At 43.1% G+C, this 21,386-nt stretch overlaps 1 protein-coding gene across 5 annotated transcripts in view; it reads left to right on the plus strand.

The window, feature by feature from the left end:
- Positions 1 to 21,386, plus strand: part of ptprub (protein tyrosine phosphatase receptor type Ub) — a 181,427-nt gene that overhangs the window by 92,030 nt on the left and 68,011 nt on the right. For 4 of the 5 annotated variants that reach the window (XM_086218782.1, XM_086218784.1, XM_086218783.1 and 1 more), the window contains exons 3-5: positions 3,878 to 4,149; positions 15,655 to 15,736; positions 19,966 to 20,081. In XM_086218782.1, coding sequence (XP_086074908.1) covers positions 3,878 to 4,149; positions 15,655 to 15,736; positions 19,966 to 20,081 — 470 coding nt within the window. The remainder of the gene's footprint in view (positions 1 to 3,877; positions 4,150 to 15,654; positions 15,737 to 19,965; positions 20,082 to 21,386) is intronic. The other variant, XM_086218786.1, reaches the window with a different exon arrangement.

Raw genomic sequence — 21,386 nt, forward strand, 5'->3', positions numbered from 1 at the left:
GATAAATGGACATTCAAGGTTTTAATGTCACTGAGCCGAAAGAGAACAAACAGGCTTTGAGAACTTCGTCTGCCAGAAGATTAAAGCAGTGATGGCACCAAGGTTACACTCAAATGTACAATCAGAGTTTGCGATAATAACACCTTCCCGCTTCCTGTCGAGGAGTTCTTTGCAGGTACACTAAAGGATTCCTTTAAATGGAGAAACATAGTTATGGCTTTGCGTGGGCAAGGCTGAGACAGTCGGCCTGACCTGCTTCCTGAGGGTAAAATCCTGCCAGCTTCTCCCAGAAGCTCTCTGATGTGTCCACACGTCAAGGTAACGTTAAACTGATGCGAGCCTGATGGGTAATATCCGCTGAGGTGGATTGTCCCATTGTTGAACTACTTCTAGAGTGACCCTTTGACCCCGACGAGGTCATCTGTCTTGCTGCTTGCTGTCTTTTTTTTTTTACCAGACGTCTGTGTTTCTTCCTTCTTACGTGTCATCTATTGAGAGTAAATTGGCTGTTTGTTTTTTTTATTCCTCCTTTTGTCATTTCTGTCCTACCACAGGACCCCTGCAGTCCTGTGTCTTTTCTGTCTAGACCTGGTCGAGGGTGGCCGAGTACGAAAGGACTTTCCTCGGGCATCAACCCCCACCCCCACCCCCCCACCCCCACCCCCACCCCCACACACACACACAAAACGTCCACTGTCATGTCCCACTGTGAGGGAGGAAACACGCTGAAATCAATCAAAGTCATACTGTAGGGGTTTTCACTCTCGTGGTGTCCTTTTGTGTGCCTGCTGAGAAGTAATGATGGATGGTGAGATATGTATCTTATCAGAAGCCGCTGGACAAATGAATATTCTCATGTCTATTATATGTATAGAAATAGCATTTGTATACATTTTATTAAGAAACACATTCAATTTTCTCAGCATGGTTGTTTAGATTAAAGCAATTGACCAAACAAAAATCAAAAACATTCCTATGAGAGAAATAGAAAAGTATTAGAATGTTGGAGCTTCGGTCCATTGTTCCAACAATATTCAAGTTAAGTGCACATTTACTGAACTACTTCTAGTCATTTTGAATGTAAACAAGTTATTCAATAAACGCAATTATTTGCTCATAGAAAAAAGAAAAATCTGTGTCTCTATGTCTGTAATTTTAATTTTAAAAAACGGGTGCTGTGTTGGAATAATACAGATTTAGTATTTAAGATGTGAAAAGATGTGTAATATTGGGATGAACATTCCTAATAAGCGCCATGTTGTGGGTTCCACAGAGAGACGAGGGGTAAAATGATGCATAGCCTGCTGTGAATCATCTCCCAGTATATCACTATTAAGGCACAAAACTTCTCCTGGACTTCCATTTAATTTGCCAAGATGTTTAATTCATGGACGATTCATACATCACACACACTCTTGCAGCGGCTCATTAAAAACGTGACTTCGTTTGGAATGTCCGAACGGGTTAAAGGTTAGCGGGCTGACTGGATCATGCGTCGTCACGTCACATTACAGCGAATCGCTGAGTCAACAGAAAGGCGTTAATTATGTCCATCTATAAAACAAGGGCAAACATAAAGGATACGACCACCAGTGGGGATAGTAGCCGCAGCACTTCAACCTTTGCCATTGGTTTACGAGCCCCTTGTGGGCCTTCGGGGCCCGGCAGAGGAGACGGATTCTGAAAGATCTAATTAAGCAAAGCGAAATGAGAGTGCAGAGATCCCCGGCCCTGGACGGGACACAAATCAGGGGCTGTTGACAGTAAGCTGCAGGGCAATGGGTCTTTGAGTAAAGGCCACACTCCGGCCTCCAGATAATGACCATCCCTACTTGTCTGTGCTCCTCAGCTTAACTTTCTTTATAGCTCGGGGTGATGGGTGGTGAATCTCTATCTCATTATGTAAAACATCCACTGGTGAATGGAGGCGTTTGTCTTATTTGCACTTAAATGGGTAATTAGTGTTTTCTCAGTAGCCGGGTGGTGCTGGTGTAGGACTCCGTCAGGTGGACAAACAAGCGTTATTATATTCATAACTCACTCTGTGTTTTCATGATGACTTTTAAAAGTGTGAAAACATTAAAGAGTATAGCGTGACCGAATTACAAGTGTTTGTTTTTACAAGTGCAGCCTGTGTGGGTTGTTAAAAATTCTTTCTCTGTCTGGAAATTCAGTATTCACATGCTTTTACTTCTGAGTGGAGAATAAATGTCTTCAAGACACCTGGCGCCAAGGCTGTGACTGTCTGCTCTCTCCCTGGATGCTTTCTGACTGAGAGCAGAAAGACCTTGGAGTACAAAGACAACAGGCTTGATTATGTGAGTACACAGGAAGGTCTCTCAACATTGTTGAGCTAATCACGTTAGCGGGCACCGACTCAAGGCAGGACAGATGCTAGGCAAAGGGCAATGGGGTTATGTTATCCTGATTAGAGGAGGCTTTCGGGGGAGGGATGGTGAATCTTGTTTCCTACCTCGGCATCACCTCGCAACTGGAAAACTGCCATCACTTCTGTCTCTTGCAGTCTGTTTATTCCAGTTCTCAGAAGCCAGCTTTGATTGTGTCTTTTTATTCAACAGTTCTTTTTTTTTTTTTCACCCCCCCCCCCCCCCCCCCCCCCCCATTATCATCCACCTACACACACACAGCACAGAGTATCTGGGGAGTATATTTGTCGTCATGTGGATTCTCCCTGCTAAAAATGGTTAAAAGCAGATTTGATCCGTTGTGACATGTTTGCCTACATTCAGAAGAGTCTTTTGAACAGGAATTCGTCTGTGGCTCGTACGCACCTCTGTTTGTTATGTCTAATAATTTAGAGAGGCTCATATTATGAAGGCAAATATAATCTAAACTCCATGTGCATGGATCATACTGGAAACATGACTGCTCTTTATGGATATGTTAACATCGCACACTTTTACTTATAGAGTGAATTACAAATAAAGCATCATGGCTGTATGCTTGTGAGGTGTGTACCTTTCACAGCGACCCTGACCTTTGACCCTTGTTGACAAAATTCTTCTCAGCTAATCCTTGAGTTCCAGCGGATATATGTTGCAAATGTGAAGAAATTCCGACAACGAATTCCTAAGATGTTTTGATTTTGTGCGGTGACCTCTCGCCCTTGATTACCAAAAATTATTTTATGTTCATCCTCAAGTCCCAGTGGACATTTGTGCCAAGTTAGAGGAACTGGACTGTCACTGGTTCTGTGGTGTAGAAAAACTGACCCAGCAGTTGACAGCCTGCAGAAACTCAGGCGCTGCATCACAAACGTCTGTTTGGCTGCTTTTGTTTGATATTTTAAAATGATTCTTTCTTCATTCTTCCAGCGTGATGATGATTTTTTTTTTTTGGAAGATAAAACAAAAAGCACATGCTCGTGTGTGTGTGTGTGTGAGTGTGTGTGTGTGTCTCCACGTTTGTGAGTGTGTGTGCTTCAGAACAACAGTGGAGTATTTTGCGTGAATGCATTATTAAATCAAGGCCACAAATTATTAACATCGGAATACAAATGATTAAATCATGTGCACAGATGTTTTATTTTTGTCTGCGTGGCACCTCCTCCTGGGCTCTGTACGTTTTAATTGTTTATCATTTCAAAACGAACTCTTCACCACAACATCGTGTAGACAGCGTCTGTTTCGGATGTATATCTGGCAGCCAGTGCCAAGGGAAAACTTTTTCAAACGGTTGATGCTCACCTACTGAAATCCACCCTCATCATCTTGACCTTTCGAGTATCATCTAGTTGGCATTTTCTCTCAGACATAAATTGGCCTCTGAATCTTCCCTTTTCATCCAGTGAATGACAAAAAAAACAGCAAACATGCCCTTTAAAGTTGCTAAGCATAACATGTGCTCCTCTTTTCAGGATCCTACATGTTGGTGAACTCCTCCCAGCATGCCGTTGGCCATTGTGCTCAGTTGCTGCTGCAGACGCTGAGTGAAAATGACACACACTGTGTCCAGTTCAGCTACTTCCTGTACAGTCGCGACGGCCACAGTCCAGGGGCCCTAAAGGCGTATGTACGAGTCAACGGCGGTCCACTTGGCGACCCAGTGTGGAACGCATCCGGGTCTCACGGGAAGCAGTGGCATCAGGTTGAGCTGGCGGTCAGCACCTTCTGGCCAAATGAATACCAGGTACATACTCCACTCAGCATGCGTCATGTGATCACGTGTCTTCGTCTGAGGCTTGTTCAGTGTTACGGTCTCCATCGACGGACATCTAGAGCAGCTGAAAAATGTTAGACATTTCAGCCTCCAGGTGAATCCGGTGTTAATTATTTGCATTTGCGCTGTAATTATCATTGATTGTGCTGTGAATGTAACAAATCTTTTTGCTTGAGGGTCATAGAGGGAACTGTTTGACTTATGACATCCTCCAGATACTGTCTGGAGTTCCCCTTTCACAACAGCAGCGCACAAGAGCAGTAGTTGTTATACACCTTCTTATCTATAAGGAACACATTTGGTGCGGGCGAAGTGTGGAACCTCGGTAGAACATGCAGGAGGAAGGCCGGAAATCAAAAAGTATGCCGTGGTCATGTCACCGATCTATAATTTGGCCATAAATAACAGCTCTGACCATCTCTAGAGCTTCCTTGAATTGTCTGATGAGTCGACCGTCACTGGTAGAAGCTGCAGTTGGATATTTTGTTGGCATCCTCGTGTTGATGACTTTCCTTTGTCAAACCTGGATGCTTTTATTCTTCTGGTTTCTGCCCTATCACATGACTCCCTCGACCTGACAGTTTTAGGTTGAGTTTGCTACGGTTCATCTAATCACCTGCCAGTTCTTTCTTAGAAGTGTCTTCTTCTCCTTCTCTGTGGCTTCAGCACATTCTCACCTTGGTAGTGTAGTTTGATGACCTGTAACTTGTGTTCCAGTAATGAGAGTCAAAGATTGCATGGATTTTCTATTTAGGAGAATTTAAATGGTCTTTTCCTCTTCAATGTGTCTCACACTCCAAGAAACCAAACTAGACAACAAGAACAAGAACAACAACAACAAAAAACCCATCCGTTTAGGACACAAATCTCAACTTCTTGAAGCTTTACTACTAATACAGTTTTACTGTTAACTGAGGAAGTGATGGCTTCTCCAGCAGTTTGCTTTGTGTTTTATTGCCTGCTTACATTAGTGGAACATTAATAGACACCTACTGTGGCTGTTTGATGTAGTGTTGGTTTGGAGATTGTCAGGTGAGCGCAAAAGGTTCCCCATCTGTTAATCCAACTTCTTTTTCTCTGCAAACGCGTTCTGCAAGCTGTCAAAAGATAATTAAGTGGAGAAGTGTACATTTGATTAAGAACTGTCAGTCCCTGTGACTTTAATTTAATTATTTTCAGCCCTGCAAGATCTGACCTTCACTATGTAAATAACAGTTCCTTGTACAAACAGGATGGGGGGGTTGGGGGGGGCGTAGAGTGGCAGTGTTCTCCCCTCATCTGGTGACCTGACAGTGAGGTCAACCTGATTAAAAGGAACAAACGGAACCAAAACTTTGACATGTTTGTTTGTCTTCAACAGACCCATAAAAAGTCACTGCGATAACAAAGGTGTTTGAAGACCTTGTCATTCCAATCAAGGCATTTCATTCAAAAGTGTCTCAGCCACTCGTAGCTTGATACGCTGGTGAGGGAATGTTTGACAGTTTAGAAAATGTGCAGACTGTAATTTCCTTCTAAGAAATAACCGTAATGCCACTTTTTCATCTTTATGCTAGATGTACAGCCAGGACAGAGTAAGCTTAGCATAAGTGAGGAAGAAATAGTTTGACTCAGTAGTAGTTGCAGTAAAAAACATATGCCTTCTACTTTTACAGCTAACTATGGCCTTGTCTCCACACATGTGCGTTTAGTATCCATCTGTTTGTATGATGTGACTTCGCAAAGAGAGAGATTGCGGACTGATTAGCCTGGTGATGCTAACTTTGTCTGTTTTCAAACGTAAGTTGTTTGGAATACTGGAATGGGGCGGCACGGTGGTGCAGTGGTCAGCACTGTCGCCTCAAAGCAAGAAGATTCCAGGTTCCAGCCCCAGTTTCAGCACAGGATCTTTCTGTGTGAGTCTCCATGTTCTCCTGTTCCTGCGTGGGTTCTCTCTGGTACTCCAGCTTCCTCCCACAGTCCAAAGACATCAAGAGGGGACGAGGCTGATTGATACTCTAAATTGACCGTAGGTGTGACTGTGAGTGTGAATGGTTGTCTGTCTCTATGTGTTGGTCCTGTGATGGACTGGTGACTTGTCCAGGGTGAACCCCGCCTCTCACCTGAAGGCTGCTAGGATAGGCACCAGCCCCCCCGTGACCCTTTACAGGATCAGCAGTAAAAAATGGATGGATGGAATATAGGAATGGAATAGAATATTGCATACTAGTAGCCTGTTAGCTCACTGGTAGCCTGTTGTCCTATTTTCACCAGCACAATATCCAGTCTGTCCATAATACACCATAAAAGTTAGCTGTCTCAACATACTCACTGACAGTATGTAGTAAGGACGCGGCTCCTCAAATCAGTGCTCTTGTCTGTCTGATGAGCAGTTTGACTGACATGTAACTTTTCATCAGCTCAGTTAAATAATCGCGAAATTCCGAGGTCCTCAGTATTGAATTATTATCTTTTAATTGCATTTCCACTGTAAATCCTCACTGTTACAATGAACTTGTTAAATAGAATAAATAGATGTTGCTCTCATGCTGAATGACAAGGATTTTACTGAAAATGGTCGAGTGGCTTTTCAAAAGTCCTTCAGTGCTGACGGAGATGAGCTGTGATAGCTGTGTTTTAAAACTTCTATTCTCTTTCCATACCTGAAAAGATGAATCATGAATACATGAAAGGAAGAACTTTTGATAAAAATCATTTCTTTTCCATTGTCCCCAGAAACAGACAAGAAGAGAGATCCCCTTCTCTGTAGGGTATCTATGTTCCTGTCTGGCTCTGGGGTGGATGGCAGAAGGATGACTTTCCCAAAAAATTCCTTTAAAAAAAAAAAAAAGTTTCTGTCTTTTGGGAGGCACGGTGGTGCAGTGGTCAGCACTGTTGCCTCACAGCAAGAAGGTTCCAGGTTCCAGTCCCGGCTCCGGCACAGGATCTTTCTGTGTGAGTCTCCATGTTCTCCCTGTTCCTGTGTGGGTTCTCTCTGGTACTCCAGCTTCCTCCCACAGTCCAAAGACATCAAGAGGGGACGAGGCTGATTGATACTCTAAATTGACCGTAGGTGTGACTGTGAGTGTGAATGGTTGTCTGTCTCTATGTGTTGGTCCTGTGATGGACTGGTGACCTGTCCAGGGTGAACCCCGCCTCTCACCTGAAGGCTGCTGGGATAGGCTCCAGCCCCCACCCCCCCCCCCCCCCCGCGACCCTTAACGGTATAAGAGATATAGAAAATGGATGGATAGTTTCTGTCTTTACTCAAGAACTACTGAATTTCCTCGTGCGCTTCGCCGGTCTACTTTCACCGTTGTACCTTCCTCTTCTTCCCCATGTTGAATAGCAGGTCTCATATTTCTCTAAAGAACCCCAGCAAACACTGATGGTTGGTAGATGAGTCAGAGTTGTGCCGCGGCTGCCGGTGAGAGGCTGAGAAGAGGAGGATGGTGATAATGGGCTTACGAGGAGGAGTGGATGACAGAGGACAGGACAAACAGTACAGGAGAAGGGGACAGGACAAACAGCCTCTAAATAGAAAACGCTTGATGGCCAATCGTTCGTTTCTCATGGAGGGAAAAAAACAAAAACCAAAAACACTGTTGAAATTTATTGGATTACACCAAAAAAGTAGGGGACTTAGCTTACAGGTCTTTGGCACCATTAGAGAAGATTAATTTAATTAATCCAAGCGTGCCACGAATGAAACCAACGTGCACCCCCCCTTCACTTCCCTCTCATAGTTTTCTACATTCTGCTGACCTCACGCTGCTTTTCAGTACAAGCAGGAGTCAACAAAGCATAAAGTCATATTTACCACAGCTTACAGTGCTAATACCTTAGAAACTCCATCACGGCGACTGAAGGGTCGCTGACTGTAACGGCTGACGCTGTCAGAAAAGAGTGAAGGGAATAGAGAACAATGTATGTCGAGTTTACTTCGCCTTGAAACACACCAGAGACTTTTAGCTTTAAAGCACATTAGCTGCAGCTTCCGTAACTTTCACTACCAAAGGGTGTCGGTTATATCAGCTCCAAAGCAAGTCTAATACGATCACTTTGGATTTTATGTGATAAGAAGGCGGATTTACCTTGTCATTAAACGAGCGAAGCACTCTTTTGAAGCAGACGTGGAAAATAGGCTCTTCTTATCATTGTCTCTGAGTAAAATAAATCTCAGGAGAATACACATTATTTTGGTTTTCTAACCCGCAGGGCCCCCCCCCCCCCCAACCCCCCCACCACCACTTCTTTATTCTCCTTCAGCTCATATTAGAGTTCCCAGTTCTTTGCCTGAAGCACAGGGATACAAAATGTCAGCGTAGCCTTTTGCACTGCAGTGATACAGATGTGAGATTACTTCTCAAGGCTTGTTTCAGGATTTCGGGTGTCATAAAATAAAAATAAATTAAAAAAAAAATAAAATAAAAGAAGCAACCCTTTTTACAGCACACACACTCACTGTTCATGTCTTGAAAATGTCACTGAGGAATGTAATTAAAAACAGTCGGAGCAAGTCTATGAAAATCACCAAAACTAAGAGGATTAAAAATGTGGAAAATCAAAATCTTTATTCTTCACGTGCAGCTGATTTGATTACATCAAGTTTGAGTCATTTTTCAAGAGGAAATCCTTCGTGCAACCTGTTGCCTCTTATGTTACTGTCACACCACCTTCTCCATAACACATTTGTGACATTGAGATTTTTTTATTTTTTGAGTTGAATGGAAAACTTGAGATCACCTTGAGATGTCTTGATTGAAGATGTCAACATGGCTATATTTTTCTATGCTTCATATTAACTGGGTTTTTTTTTTTTTTTTTTTTGCAATACCAGGAGAACTGTGATATCAAATATTTATTCAGCCCTCCAAGACTGCAAACAGCACATCTTTGCTGTCCTTTCCTCCCCGCTCAGCCTGGGAAAGCTTGTATTTATTGCCGCGTGTTGATGTTTCTGATATGAATTGTCGCTATCACATACAACCTGTGGCGGGACTCGTTGGAGGAGCACGGCTGAGCGCTACACAATGCTGGAATGATTTAATACCTGTGTTTGCTATGATGAAAAGATGGCAGATATTTTGGTGTTTGTTCTGCCGAAGCTAATATTTCCTCGCACACCTACTTCGTTTGCCTACTTCATGCCGATGACTGCGGCTCTCCTACTTTTCTGTCTTCGCCATCGTTTCTTCACAAGTAGTGATTGCCGAGTGATTGCAGGGAGACGTGCAACAACAGCGCTCCACGCCAGTGTTTCAAATAAAACAGGCAGTTGTGAGTTTGTACATTGTTGAAATTGCAGAGTGAGTGTGAGTATCCAGGATTAGATTATTTTCTATGGTAACAGTTTTGTTCTTGTTCTACCTGGATTCTCCCATGACCTTCACTCTTCTGTCATTTAAGGCTACTTCATGTTTTTATTAATACAGTTTGAAATAATCACTCTATGACTGGGGGACTGAGCATTCACTGAAATCTTCATTTCTCAGCTTCTGTAGCAGGAAACATTAAGTAATACCTCGAAATATGGAGCATGACGTGAAATGAACTTGGTTTGCCCCAATGTTCATGATATATCGCATCAGGGCACAAAGATAGAATCACCTCAGGTGCAGAAACACTGTCACACACTTGATCAAATCTACTCCCAAGACAAATTGTATTATCAACAGCCGCTAAAGTGTCAAACACAGTTTCCAGTCCAAAAAAACTCCAAAACAAAACTTTTGATTTGTCACACAACCATTTTGGTACCCCAGGAATGATCTAACCAGTATAAGTATCCAGTAGTCTCAGGCTGCTACACAGAACTGCAGTATGTCCGCCTGTAAGATGGTACAATACTGATAAAAGCTACTGTAGCCACTGTTGCTTCCTCTTTGTTTGTGCTGGTCCTGAATCAGTGACGCATGACTGACTGAAGTCCTGCGGAGTGAAAGGAACCTACAAGTCAGAGCACGAGCAAACAAAAAGGGGATGAATTTCAAATTAATTCCAGTGAATGTCACATATATTAAAGTATAATCGAGTACAAATTCAAAATGAAAACCAGCCTCTTTTAAAAAAAAATTAAAATAAAAAAATTAGACACAGCAAACTCCAGAGGTACAGGAAGGATTAGCACACACACACACACGTAGCCTGTTAACACCGACCTCCACGACTTCCAGGTTCTCTTCTTCCTGCAGTCTTTTAGAAAAGGGTCCAGCTGCTGAGTGACAGGCCCGGCGACGACATGATAAACCACATCAGCTTGGTCTGAGAGCTGAGCCCATGGCAATGGATAAAAAAAAAGAGATTCCTGAAATAGAGCAAATTGAGATGCCTTACACCAGGACCAGGCTCTCAGACTGCTCTCCTTTGACATTTCCTGCCTGAGCAGATTTACTTTGGCACATGACCTTATGTCTGTGAATATTTAGGGAGTTATTTATATATATGTGACTGTGTCTAATGGTGGGTGAAAGCTCTCTGTGTCTAATGCTGTCTCCGGACCGGAGAGGAAAAGGTAGAAGCAGGTTTATAGGCCCAGATAAATTCTCTCCTGATTTGTATACATTACAGCTGCTTCTAAAAGCCAATATAATGGGGGGTAATGTAATATGTGTGCAAAATGTGCTTTTTATATCCGGCATAAATCATTTCATGTCACACCAGAAGATAATTCTTGCATTTTTATCTTTTTTAAAAGAAAAGTAACCACTCATTAGAATGAAGCACCAGTGTATGGAACATTTAATTGGGAAAGTGGCTCGGAAAGGTTGTTTATTGAAACAAATGTACCGAATGTTGTCCTCTTAATAACCCTCTGTCCTAATGGCTAAGAAGATTGAGGATTACCCAGCAATCAATCTCTTATTGAGTGCTTTAGCTTAGCAGAGAGTAATAACACCTTCAATTAGACTTTCAAATTGTTTTTTCCCCTTGTACGCCATTAAGTCTAATCAGTGTTTGCAGCTAATTTTGATGTCAGTCCAATGGCGTGGCAGCGAACACTTCACAGCGCTCGAGTCGAGATTCGGACGCGTGGCATCTCTCGTACATCAGCCAAGCGTAGAAACCAGCGTAGATCTGAGTGGAGAAATCATCGTACGGCAGGGTTAAGGGGTTTCTGAAAGCGGGCCTACGTCACAGTGTAACACTGATCCGGGCTCAAGGAGCGTGCCCACTGTCATCGTGTAAATGCATCGTCACGACAAAAAAACCCCCGACTTTATGTTAAGACTGTGAAAAAAAAGTTAGCGTCCCGCTTGCCTTCGAAATTTTAAGTTGATGCCACAAGTCGAGGTCATTTTTATTAATAAGTGTATTTATTTTGAATTATTACAAAATGACTTCAACCTGTTTGTTCACGTTCCATCAGGTCGCATTCATTGTTTTGTTCTATTGCGATGTGCACTTTTGTTTGTTTGCTTATTTGAACATAATCTGGCCTACAAGAAGAATTCTCTGGCCTTGAGGCCGAAGCGTTTTTACTTGACAGCTTGAAAGTAGAATAAACGGAAGTGAGAAAAATGCTTGTTTGGATTGAAATCTGCGTTACATTGTCAACTCATCTATCGAACATCGGCTGAGGTTTAACTTGCAACTGCGCTGATTCCATCTTATTTATTACAATGAGGCTGACATGTTGATGAATGTGCACTGTCCCAATACTATTAACACAATAAATCAAGAAGATGTAATGGATTGATGATGCTCATCATTGATAGATGATTATTAGACGGTCTGAAGAGGGTGTGGCGGAGACACAGGAGCGCCGCTGCTCACATCAGGATATCCAGTAACACCCTCTCAAGTGCAACGTTGAGCGCAGCCACGCGGGCGTGTCACTAACTTTCCCCACTGCTGCAGAGGCCAAGATGGTCGGTCAGATTTACTGCGCTACACTGCGAGCTCACGCTGACTCGAAAACATCGGAGGGATATAAATGGTAACCTGAGATGATCTTGCGTTTCCTTTCATACATTTTTTTGATAAAGGAGGGCCGTAGCGTTTTATACGTCTCTCTAAGTGTATGGCGAGTGAAAATAGAGAGTGGAAAGCTATAGGAGTTAGAAAATGAGACCGACAATGGAAGACAATTAAAACAATAAAAGACTGAAATGAAAGATCCAGCACAGACTTTTAAGAATATTCTTTCTTTCTTTTTTTTTTAAGTGGTCTTCAGGGGGCCCTCTGGTTCCAGTATCGTCTAGTAACACAGAGGGAGACTGACTCTGGCGGTAAGAGATTAGCCTCAGTGTTGCTCTGAGTCGGAGGAGAGGAGCCAGCTGGAGTCAGAGCGAGGTTACACACCAGCACCCTGCAGGACCATTACCTCCTGCTTTCCTTTTCACCTCTCCTCCCTACTCCACCTCTCCCTCCGTCAGGATCTCTGTGCTTGTTGTCTCATTCGGTCTGGAGTGTTATATAACCGACCCTCTTCACTTCTCATCAGATTGCGTCCTTGTATGCGTCTTCCTGTCTATCCTATTCATTTTCAGGCACGTTATGACACGTGTGCAAGAAGGTTCAATGGAGTCAAACTTGGGTTCTTGAACTTGTGATCTGAAACAGAAATTTGTATGAAAAAACTTTCTGATACCACCAGTTGGCACTGAAAGTTTCGGTCATACGACCTTAAAAAAAAAAATCTTATTTTTTGACGGGATTTTTTTCCTCAGTGCATGAGATGGCAGACTGTTTTATGCAGGCAAACTCATTGAGCTACTTTGTGTTCTAAGACACTTCAAAACACTGGCACTGATAAGAAGTTTGGCTTTGTTGTTCAACAAAAAAAAGGTTTTTCTTCTTTTATTTCTAATCATACTTTTATAAGGAGGTGTTATAAAGTATTCTTTTGGATTTGGCACCGTGTTTCGCATCGCAATCCCTGATCGTCAGGACGTGAGCCAGCAATTCTGGGAGGTTTGAAGACCCAGAATGAGCGCAGAAGTTCAGGAAGTTGGTCCGCAACGGCATTTTTTTTTTACTTCTTAACTTGGATTAAAGAGCAAAGGAAACACTGACATGAAGAGGGACACTTTGCCCGCAGATAAAATGCCAAATGAATAAAAAATGGGCTACTTCCTGTTCAAAGTACTTTGCTGGTAGCAAGGGTAAAATTAAACAGACTATCAAATCTATGAACAAAGTTAGAACCGTCAGGTCTTTTCACTGAAATGTACGATGGGATAATGGGCTGATGATCCCATTCATGTATGGACTCTCGTTCATTTACAAAGAAACCGATCGAGTTTTGATCCACTAAACTACCAGGTGGAATCTGCGAGTAAACAGCTCCCGAAAATCAGGCGTGGTTTGACTTTGGGGGGGGGGGGGGGGGGGGGGGGGGTTTGACGCAAACTTCATATTTAAGTAAGTGTTGAATACAAAAAAAGTTGAAAATATGTGCAAAAGCGTAGTAGAAATATGCAGCAGTCCTGTATTTGCCGTCGTCCGCCCCGCCACAGACTCATCTGACCCACAGGTGAATATTGTAATGACACATTCTGGTTTGCCGAGACGCTTGTAAGCCAGAGCGAACCAAAGCCAGAGTAAGATATTCAATCTCTACATAATCGTCAATTCATTTAAGACTAGAACGCGTGAACTGGAGGTGAGACCACAGGAACAGTGAAAAAACTAAACAAAGCTGAAACCAGTGGGTCCCCCTGACCCAGAATCTCTCTCCTTAGTCAACACTTTCCTCAATCTTTCTCTTTCCATCTGTCTATCTGACAATCACTCCAGCTTTCTGTCTCTGTCCCTCTCTCTGTCTCTCAATAACTCTCTCTTACTTTCTCTGTCCCCATCTCTCTCTATCTTTATCTCTATCTTTCTCAGTCCTCCTCTCTCAATATCTGTCCCTGTCTGTTTCCATCTCTATCTCTGTCTCTGTGTCTCTCTATAACTCTCTCTTACTTTCTCTGTCCCCATCTCTCTCTATCTTTATCTTTATCTCTATCTTTCTCAGTCCTCCTCTCTCAATATCTGTCCCTGTCTGTTTCCATCTCTATCTCTGTCTCTGTGTCTCTCTGTCTTTTTGTGTCTCTTTCTCTCTTTATCACTACTCATCTGCTTACTCTATCTTGGTCTCTATCCGTCTTTCTCTGTCTCCTTATCTCTCTATCTGTCTCTTTCCCTCTCTCTATCCGTCTGTCTCTGACGCTCACTATCTCTGTCTCTCTATCTGTCTCAATCCGTCTCTCTCTATCTCTCTGTCTCTTTCCCACGCTTTCTATCCATCTCTCTCTATCTCTCTATCTGTCTCTTTCCCACGCTCTCTCTCTCTCTCTCTCTCTCTCTCTGTCTCTCTCTCTCTTTCTTACACTCAACCCGGTCAAGGCAGATGGCCGCCCGCACAATTTTTCGTCCCCACCGTCGCAGATGTGCTCTCTCCTGGGGGACTGATATGAGATATTTTTAGTGGATATCTGGCACCATGCTGATCAATACATGGACTTGACTGCCAACTGTCAGCGCATCAAAAGACATTCATGTCGGCAGTCGGTTGCAAATTCACTTCTGAAGCTAGAATTTGTTTCACACCCCAACGTTGGACTGACAGCACTGTTTCACCTGGTTTCACCTGATCAGCTGCTGGTGGCAGCTTCATATGATATATGGCCTACAGATATAGAGTCAGCATTAAACTCTCCGCAACAAACAGAATGGATTTATTTCCCTAAATGTCAAATTATTATATTTATGTCTTTAAAAAAAAGTTGTTTTGGAAACATTCATATAATATTAACATCGATACCAAAATAACCAACCAGCAGTGTTGTGACAGCAATAAAAAAATAATAATTGGAGAAGGAAGCATCTCCGTTGTGTGCTAAGACCTCAGTTAGAAGTCAGGCTCCAGCAGTAGGAACCCCCTTGTAATCATTGGATGTGAGGATTATGAGAAACAATAACTCAAAGCTGGCCGGGGGATCAAACGTGTGGATGGAGGACTGTCCTTGGTGCCACGAAAACAAACATCACCCCTGTGTCTCATAACTCTCGCTATTATTGAGGATGGTGATTTGATATTGATTGGGTTTCATGAGAGCCCAGCGCTCATCCAGCTTATTGTTCTATAGGAAAGTGTGCAGGTTCCTCCTCCCCGGAGTCTTCGCGGCTCTGGTCAAAGTGTGTTATCTGCTGTTACGCTTTCACAGCAGCCTGAACCTCTTGCCATGACTCAGGCGCCACATTGTGTGCTTTCTTTATAAAGCTATTATTTCTCTTTGGCCCTGTGGGCTGAGGCTAAACTTATCAATCTCTCTCTCTCTTTTTGTTTTGTTTTTGCTTCTTTTATTATCTTTTTTGGGTCAGCAGACGTTCGACTGCGTTGTAATGGAGTTGTTTTGTAATTAATGCACAAGAACTCGCAGATTTCTCAATTGTCTTTTGAAAATAGCTCTTACCTTTGAGCTTTGAGAGCTGCAGGTTAGTCACAAGTGTATACCTTTATAGTTTTGAATTAGATCTATTCACCATCTGTTCTTTTTTCTACAGGTGCTGATTGAGGCGACTGTTTCCAGGGAGCGGCGAGGTTACATCGCAATAGATGACATCATGGTGCTCAACTATCCTTGCTGTAAGTGCCACTTACGACAATGAATTGCAGAATGCAGATGAATACAGATGGAGAGGTTTAGGGTAACTGTATTTCAAAAGCGGCATGAAATATAAAAAGGATGAAGAGAAAAGTCACAGATGATCATCTTTTTTTTTTTCAAATGTAGTGATGCAGGTTGTCCTGAGGGCTGCTGTGACTCAGGCACTTGAAAACGCGCCCGTCGTTACGCCTCAAACCTCATTTAACTGTCAAATACGTAATTTAATCAGCAACAACATGAAATGATGCACTGAAGTGATTTACAGTCATGTTGGAGATGTAATGTAGCTTTTGTCTTAAAAGTCTCTCTAAAAGGGGAGGTAGCCCTCAAACTGAAAGCTGACCCAGCCAATCAAAAGTGTTGTCAGCTTGACAGCATGACAGGCTAACGCTCACTATCAGCTGACATTTGTTCTAAATAGTTTGATCGTGGTCTCTACAAAGGGCAGTCAGAAAAGCTGATCAGACGACAGTGTTTTCCCCTGCCAGCAGAAGAGCCTTGTGAATCTGTCCTCAGATCAGTCTTTCAGATGTTGGGGGGGGGGGGGGGGGGGGCATCTGTCCATCTTTGTCTTTATACAGATCAGAACCAGTTGGCAAGCTTTTATTGCTTTTGCAGTAATATCTGCTCTGTTTTGTGATACTGGGTTGAAATTAAACACGACAGAACATAAATCCGGTACATTCAAGACAAACAAGTCTCATTCCCAGACACAGTAAATGACTGGAGTTCCAAACCAGGAAGCACAGATAGTCCTAGAATACCAGCTTTTGTCCTGGCTTAAAATGCCAGGACAAAGAACAAGAACAGGATGGAGAACGAGGGAGAAGAGTTACTTATTTTTTCTTCATCGACACGCGCTTTCCTCACAGCGTTTCTTCACGCCGGGCCAGGCAGATTAGCTCATGACGTGCCATCACTGTAGGCTACATCTCTGTGACATGTTTGTGTTATAATCAAACATGCGTCGGGGTACAGTAGGTGCCGGTGAGAAAACTGAACTCTGGGGCTCTGGTTCACCAACAGATCACCATGTTGCCAATACGCCACAGAGAGGAGAACGTTCTTCGGAGTATTAATGAGCTACACCGATAATCCAGCATCATGCAATCATGCTGGCTCAATCGGCCAACGATGAGGAGGCCCAAACCCGGCTGTGCTGCCTACAGCTGGGCAGAAGTCAACTCATCCTTGGTGGTCAGAACGGCTGAAACGCTTCGGGACCGTTTCAGATTTTCCAGCTTTTTTTCCTTTTTCTTTAAGAAAAAGGAAAATAAATAGGAGAAAACTAACCTCAACCTATTCCTTCGGAAGCTCTTAGATGATAAGAGTTGCTTTGTCGTGCAATAGAACTGCGCTCAGCCTTGATTGGATATCTTCTCACTATCGAGGGGGGCAATAACAGGACAGAACAATGTGTGAGAGGGAAACTAAAGTTGCCACCAAACTGTTTAGTAAAAGTGCCACAAAATGGTTTTCAATGTATTGAGAGGAAATGCTGATTCCTCTTTAACGACTCTGCATAATTAAAAGGTTAATAACACAAGGAGTCTCCTCATTATGCACGTGCTGCTGCTACCATCTGACCTATTTTATTTGTATTACAAAAAAGATATATCCTCTTTTTAAGATAACCAAGTGACCCTACTTATAATTTGAATTCAGATATCTCTACCCCCCCCAAGTTAAGATCATTAAAACACATTTATTTTGCATCTATATTTTGCAGACTTGCTGTCAATGCACATAGTTACTTTATACAAACCAAAATTCTTACACTGATACATATACTTGGGAACTGGGGGGTCCTCACCCTCTTATCCCCCCACAGTTTGCTCCTGTGCACACAGCACATCAATGATCAGCTCAGCCGCCGCCGTTCTTCCAAATGGTGCACATGAAGCTCCGAGTTTGGTGTAGCCTCGTTGGATTTGGCCTGAGGGGAGGACAGGACTGGTTGGAGACAAACGACCCGCAGTAGGAGTTCTGACCTTGCAGCGGTCAGGGGGCGGTGGTGGGGGAGGGTGGGAGGCAACGTTGGGCTACTGGGGTGGGATGACTTTGGCAGTGTTGCAGACCGACGCAGAGCTGTGCAGCCAGTATAGTTCTGTTGAAATGTTGGTCTGTGTCTTTGGACAGTATAGAATCCAACAAATACTCTCCTGAATATCCACCTATTTGGGTCCAGCCTTTGCTTCTGTAAGCTCTGTACAGCAGGCCGGCTCACTATTTCACAAAAGTCGACCCATTTTTGAAACTCTGGCCTCGCTGCTGCTTCAAAGAGGATGTTTTGTAACCAGCGGCTCCCTGCAGTGGAGGGCTTTTCTGTGTCAGCTGGAAAAGTAACAGGGTAACAGCTTGGTATATTTCAGCCCCTGGGGATTCTGTGTAAAACATATTCTCTAAGACCCCCCGAGCACCGGACACAGTCTTTCCTTGTCTCTTAGTCTCTCCCTTAATGTCCCGGCGCTGAACATGAGGGCTCTTCTCTCTAACACCTGCCGTTCACTAAGCTTTCAGGTGACTTGTATAACTGACTCAAGCTTTTCTCTCTCAGGGATTCAGTGTTATCCTCTGGCTAATATATCCCAGGAGTCTGTGGATCTTAGCTGAGATGTGACTGCTGATAACACCAGTGATTTTATTTCATGTTTTTATGAAATGAAGACTGGCTGTGAGCTCGCCTCTGTTTCATGTGCACCACCCAGTCAGCCACCATGTTTGTCCCAGCAGATGGCATCTTTTGAATGCTCCCACTGTGACCATTAAACAATCAGGACTCTCATCAAGACCTGAGGACGCCTTATGATGTGGCGCACGGCCAGCCAGCATTAGTTACTTGGCAGCAGACAGTGTGAGGAATTAAGAAGCAGCGCAAAATCACAGGAGAAAGAATTCACACAATGAGTTTCTAGCTGTGAATTCTATTGGTTCAAGATGGATTCTCCTTTGACTCTTTGTTGTAGTCCTATTAAATACTCATTTAAAGTGACACATCACTCCTTTGTCTACCCATGTATATTTAACTTGAAGCTAACAGTTCCCATCTTCTTTGTTCAGCTTAATGCGTTAACACTTTGATCCGAGCTGAAAACAAATAGATTAGAATGCTGGTTTGGCGCCACTGTGAGTGAACGCAGATAACCGTGATTGTGTTGATTCAACTGGATGCTCCAGCTGGTCACGATCGGCACTGCGATAATGTTAACGTGTCTTTCCGCAACTGGGGTTTTACAGGGACAATATCTCCATCAGTAAATATCAGCTGTCGACCAGATCAGTTTTAAAAATATCGGCGTATCAAATATCAATAATTATATCCAATATCATGCAGCCCACCTTCAAAAGCAAAATACACATTTCAGATTAAGTGTTTCTTTAAATGGTACTAAGGATACAACCTGACACACTGGATAGCACCGTGACAGCTATCAGATGAAGTATAGGTCCTACTTTTAACAAATAAAAAATGTGTAGGTACTTCTTATTTCTTTTGGTACACAAACAAGATCAGCCAGATAGTAATACCGTGTCGGAGACGAGTGAGACCCGAATACTTTCCTCGCCTCCCTGATGCTACAGCCTCTCTGTTGCAGTGCCATCTCTTCCTGTCCGTCATCTGGAGTGACAAGCCGGCATGTCCTACCCCATTTCTCTGGCACGTCAGGCAGCGCTGCTGGCCTTTACACAGTGATTTGCCTCTGCAGGGTTCTGGTTCTCACTGCTTTATTGTTAATCACGGAGTTGGGTGAGAGGGCTACTCCCACACACGGACTCACTGGCAGCGCTGCTCAGCATACTGGGACGTTATTAGTCAAAATGTGGAGGACTGATGCTTACTGCGTGGCTTTTCTTCAGCTCTCTCACTCCTACGTTCTGCTCCTGTATGGATCGCTTCTAATCTGATGTTGTTTGTAAGTTATTATGGTAACGGACACCTAGATTCTCCACTGCCAAGACCAAAACTAAAAGTTATGTGCATCAGTAATGCCCTATTACCATCTTATCTTGAATCTATATTTATTCATGTTCATGGAAACAGGTCAGTGTGAGCTGAATGGAAATATGCAACACAGAAAAAAAAAAGCCCTGATAAAATAAAAAATGGCATTGTGAAGGTTCTGAAAGGTACTGTAGTCTTTTGATCTCACTGTCTGTCTCTCCCTCTCTCTCCCTCTCTCTCTCCCCCTCCTGTCTGTCTCTTCAGATAAGGCACCGCACTTCTCCCGGCTCGGAGATGAAGAGGTCAACGCTGGGCAAAATGCCACATTCCAGTGTGTTGCTGCTGGAAGGGCATCAGAGGCGGAGAAGTTCCTGCTGGAGGTCAGTGGTTTGACGCAGGTGTTTATGGAAAGGGGAACGTATTTTTTTTGACCTTTTAGACTTTGTTCCAAAATGGGTGCGTCACATATTTTACCTTTTAAAAAAGAAAAGAAAAAAAGGAAAAACAGTCTGTGATGTATTCATTCTTATCGACTGTTGCACGCCTGGTAAATATTTAAGGGGAAAGATATGTTTTTTTGTTGTTGTTGTTTATTTTTTGGGCTGGCAGCCTGAACATTTATATTTTTATACAAATCCCATCAAGTTCCGCCCTTACAGAGCAGAACCTCCTCAGTGACATCATTAACACGATCAATATTATTTTTAAGACCCGTACCCATGTGACCACACAACACGCAACACACAAATCACATGCTTTATTTCTGTGCATGTGTTTGTCCTTTCCTATCAAAAAGTACATTTTTGTCTCCAGAAGCAGGCTCGCAACGCTGTTTTTCTGCTACAACAGCGTCTGAAAATGTCACGACATCTCGGCTCCTCTGGGCTCAGAGTTATGAATCAGGGATTACTCTAAACAATGTTTTTTATTTGTCGATGACACAAAACAAATAAGTATTAATTAAAAACACAAACTCTGTCTGTCTCCCTCTCTCCCAGATCAAGACATTAACAATGAAATAAAAGTTGAAGTGTCAGAGAACTTCTTATTTCTGCAGTTAACAACACTGTGAAGATGAAGTTTGTGCAGTTAGCGCTGTAGATGATAACCTGGAACTGAACCTTTCTACGTATATAACTACATTTTTACTCACATTACCCCAAACAAACCCTGCTGCAAGGTTTTTCCTCTTGCTTTTAATTATTTAAATGTCCCAGATGTGATTATAGATAATAACAATGCTTTGAAATCCTTCAAGCCTCCTCAGATTGCCGCCTGTGAAAAGATGCGTTGCTTTTACAGTGCAGTCGGATCATTATGTTCTTTTTTTCTTTTGGCTTCTTTTTTGTTTCCACTCATTCGTCTCTCTTCATGGTGAATGGTTCTGTTGAGGGTCCGTCATAAACCTGCGGTGGGGTTCACCCTGGTAGTCCTAGGAGCCAGCGTTAATCATGGCTGACCTCAGGCAACCAGATTGTATTTAGTAGCAGAACTGAAAGATCTGTGACTGAATGTAGCTGAAGTGTCAGGCAGCTTTGTCAAACACATTTATGTTGCCTCAACACAAAGATGGAGATGAATAATTAGTTGGCATATGCAACTGTACAGCTGCCAGCTATGAAGAGATCTCAGGGGTTCCACTTCTCCTCTCTTCAATTCTATTCACTTTATTTGTTCCTGTGAGG

This window comes from Aulostomus chinensis, chromosome 11 (genome assembly GCF_037954235.1).
Source record: "Aulostomus chinensis isolate RoL2024-O1b breed Wild chromosome 11, RoL_Achi_v1.0, whole genome shotgun sequence".
Classification (NCBI taxonomy): Eukaryota; Metazoa; Chordata; class Actinopteri; order Syngnathiformes; family Aulostomidae; genus Aulostomus; species Aulostomus chinensis.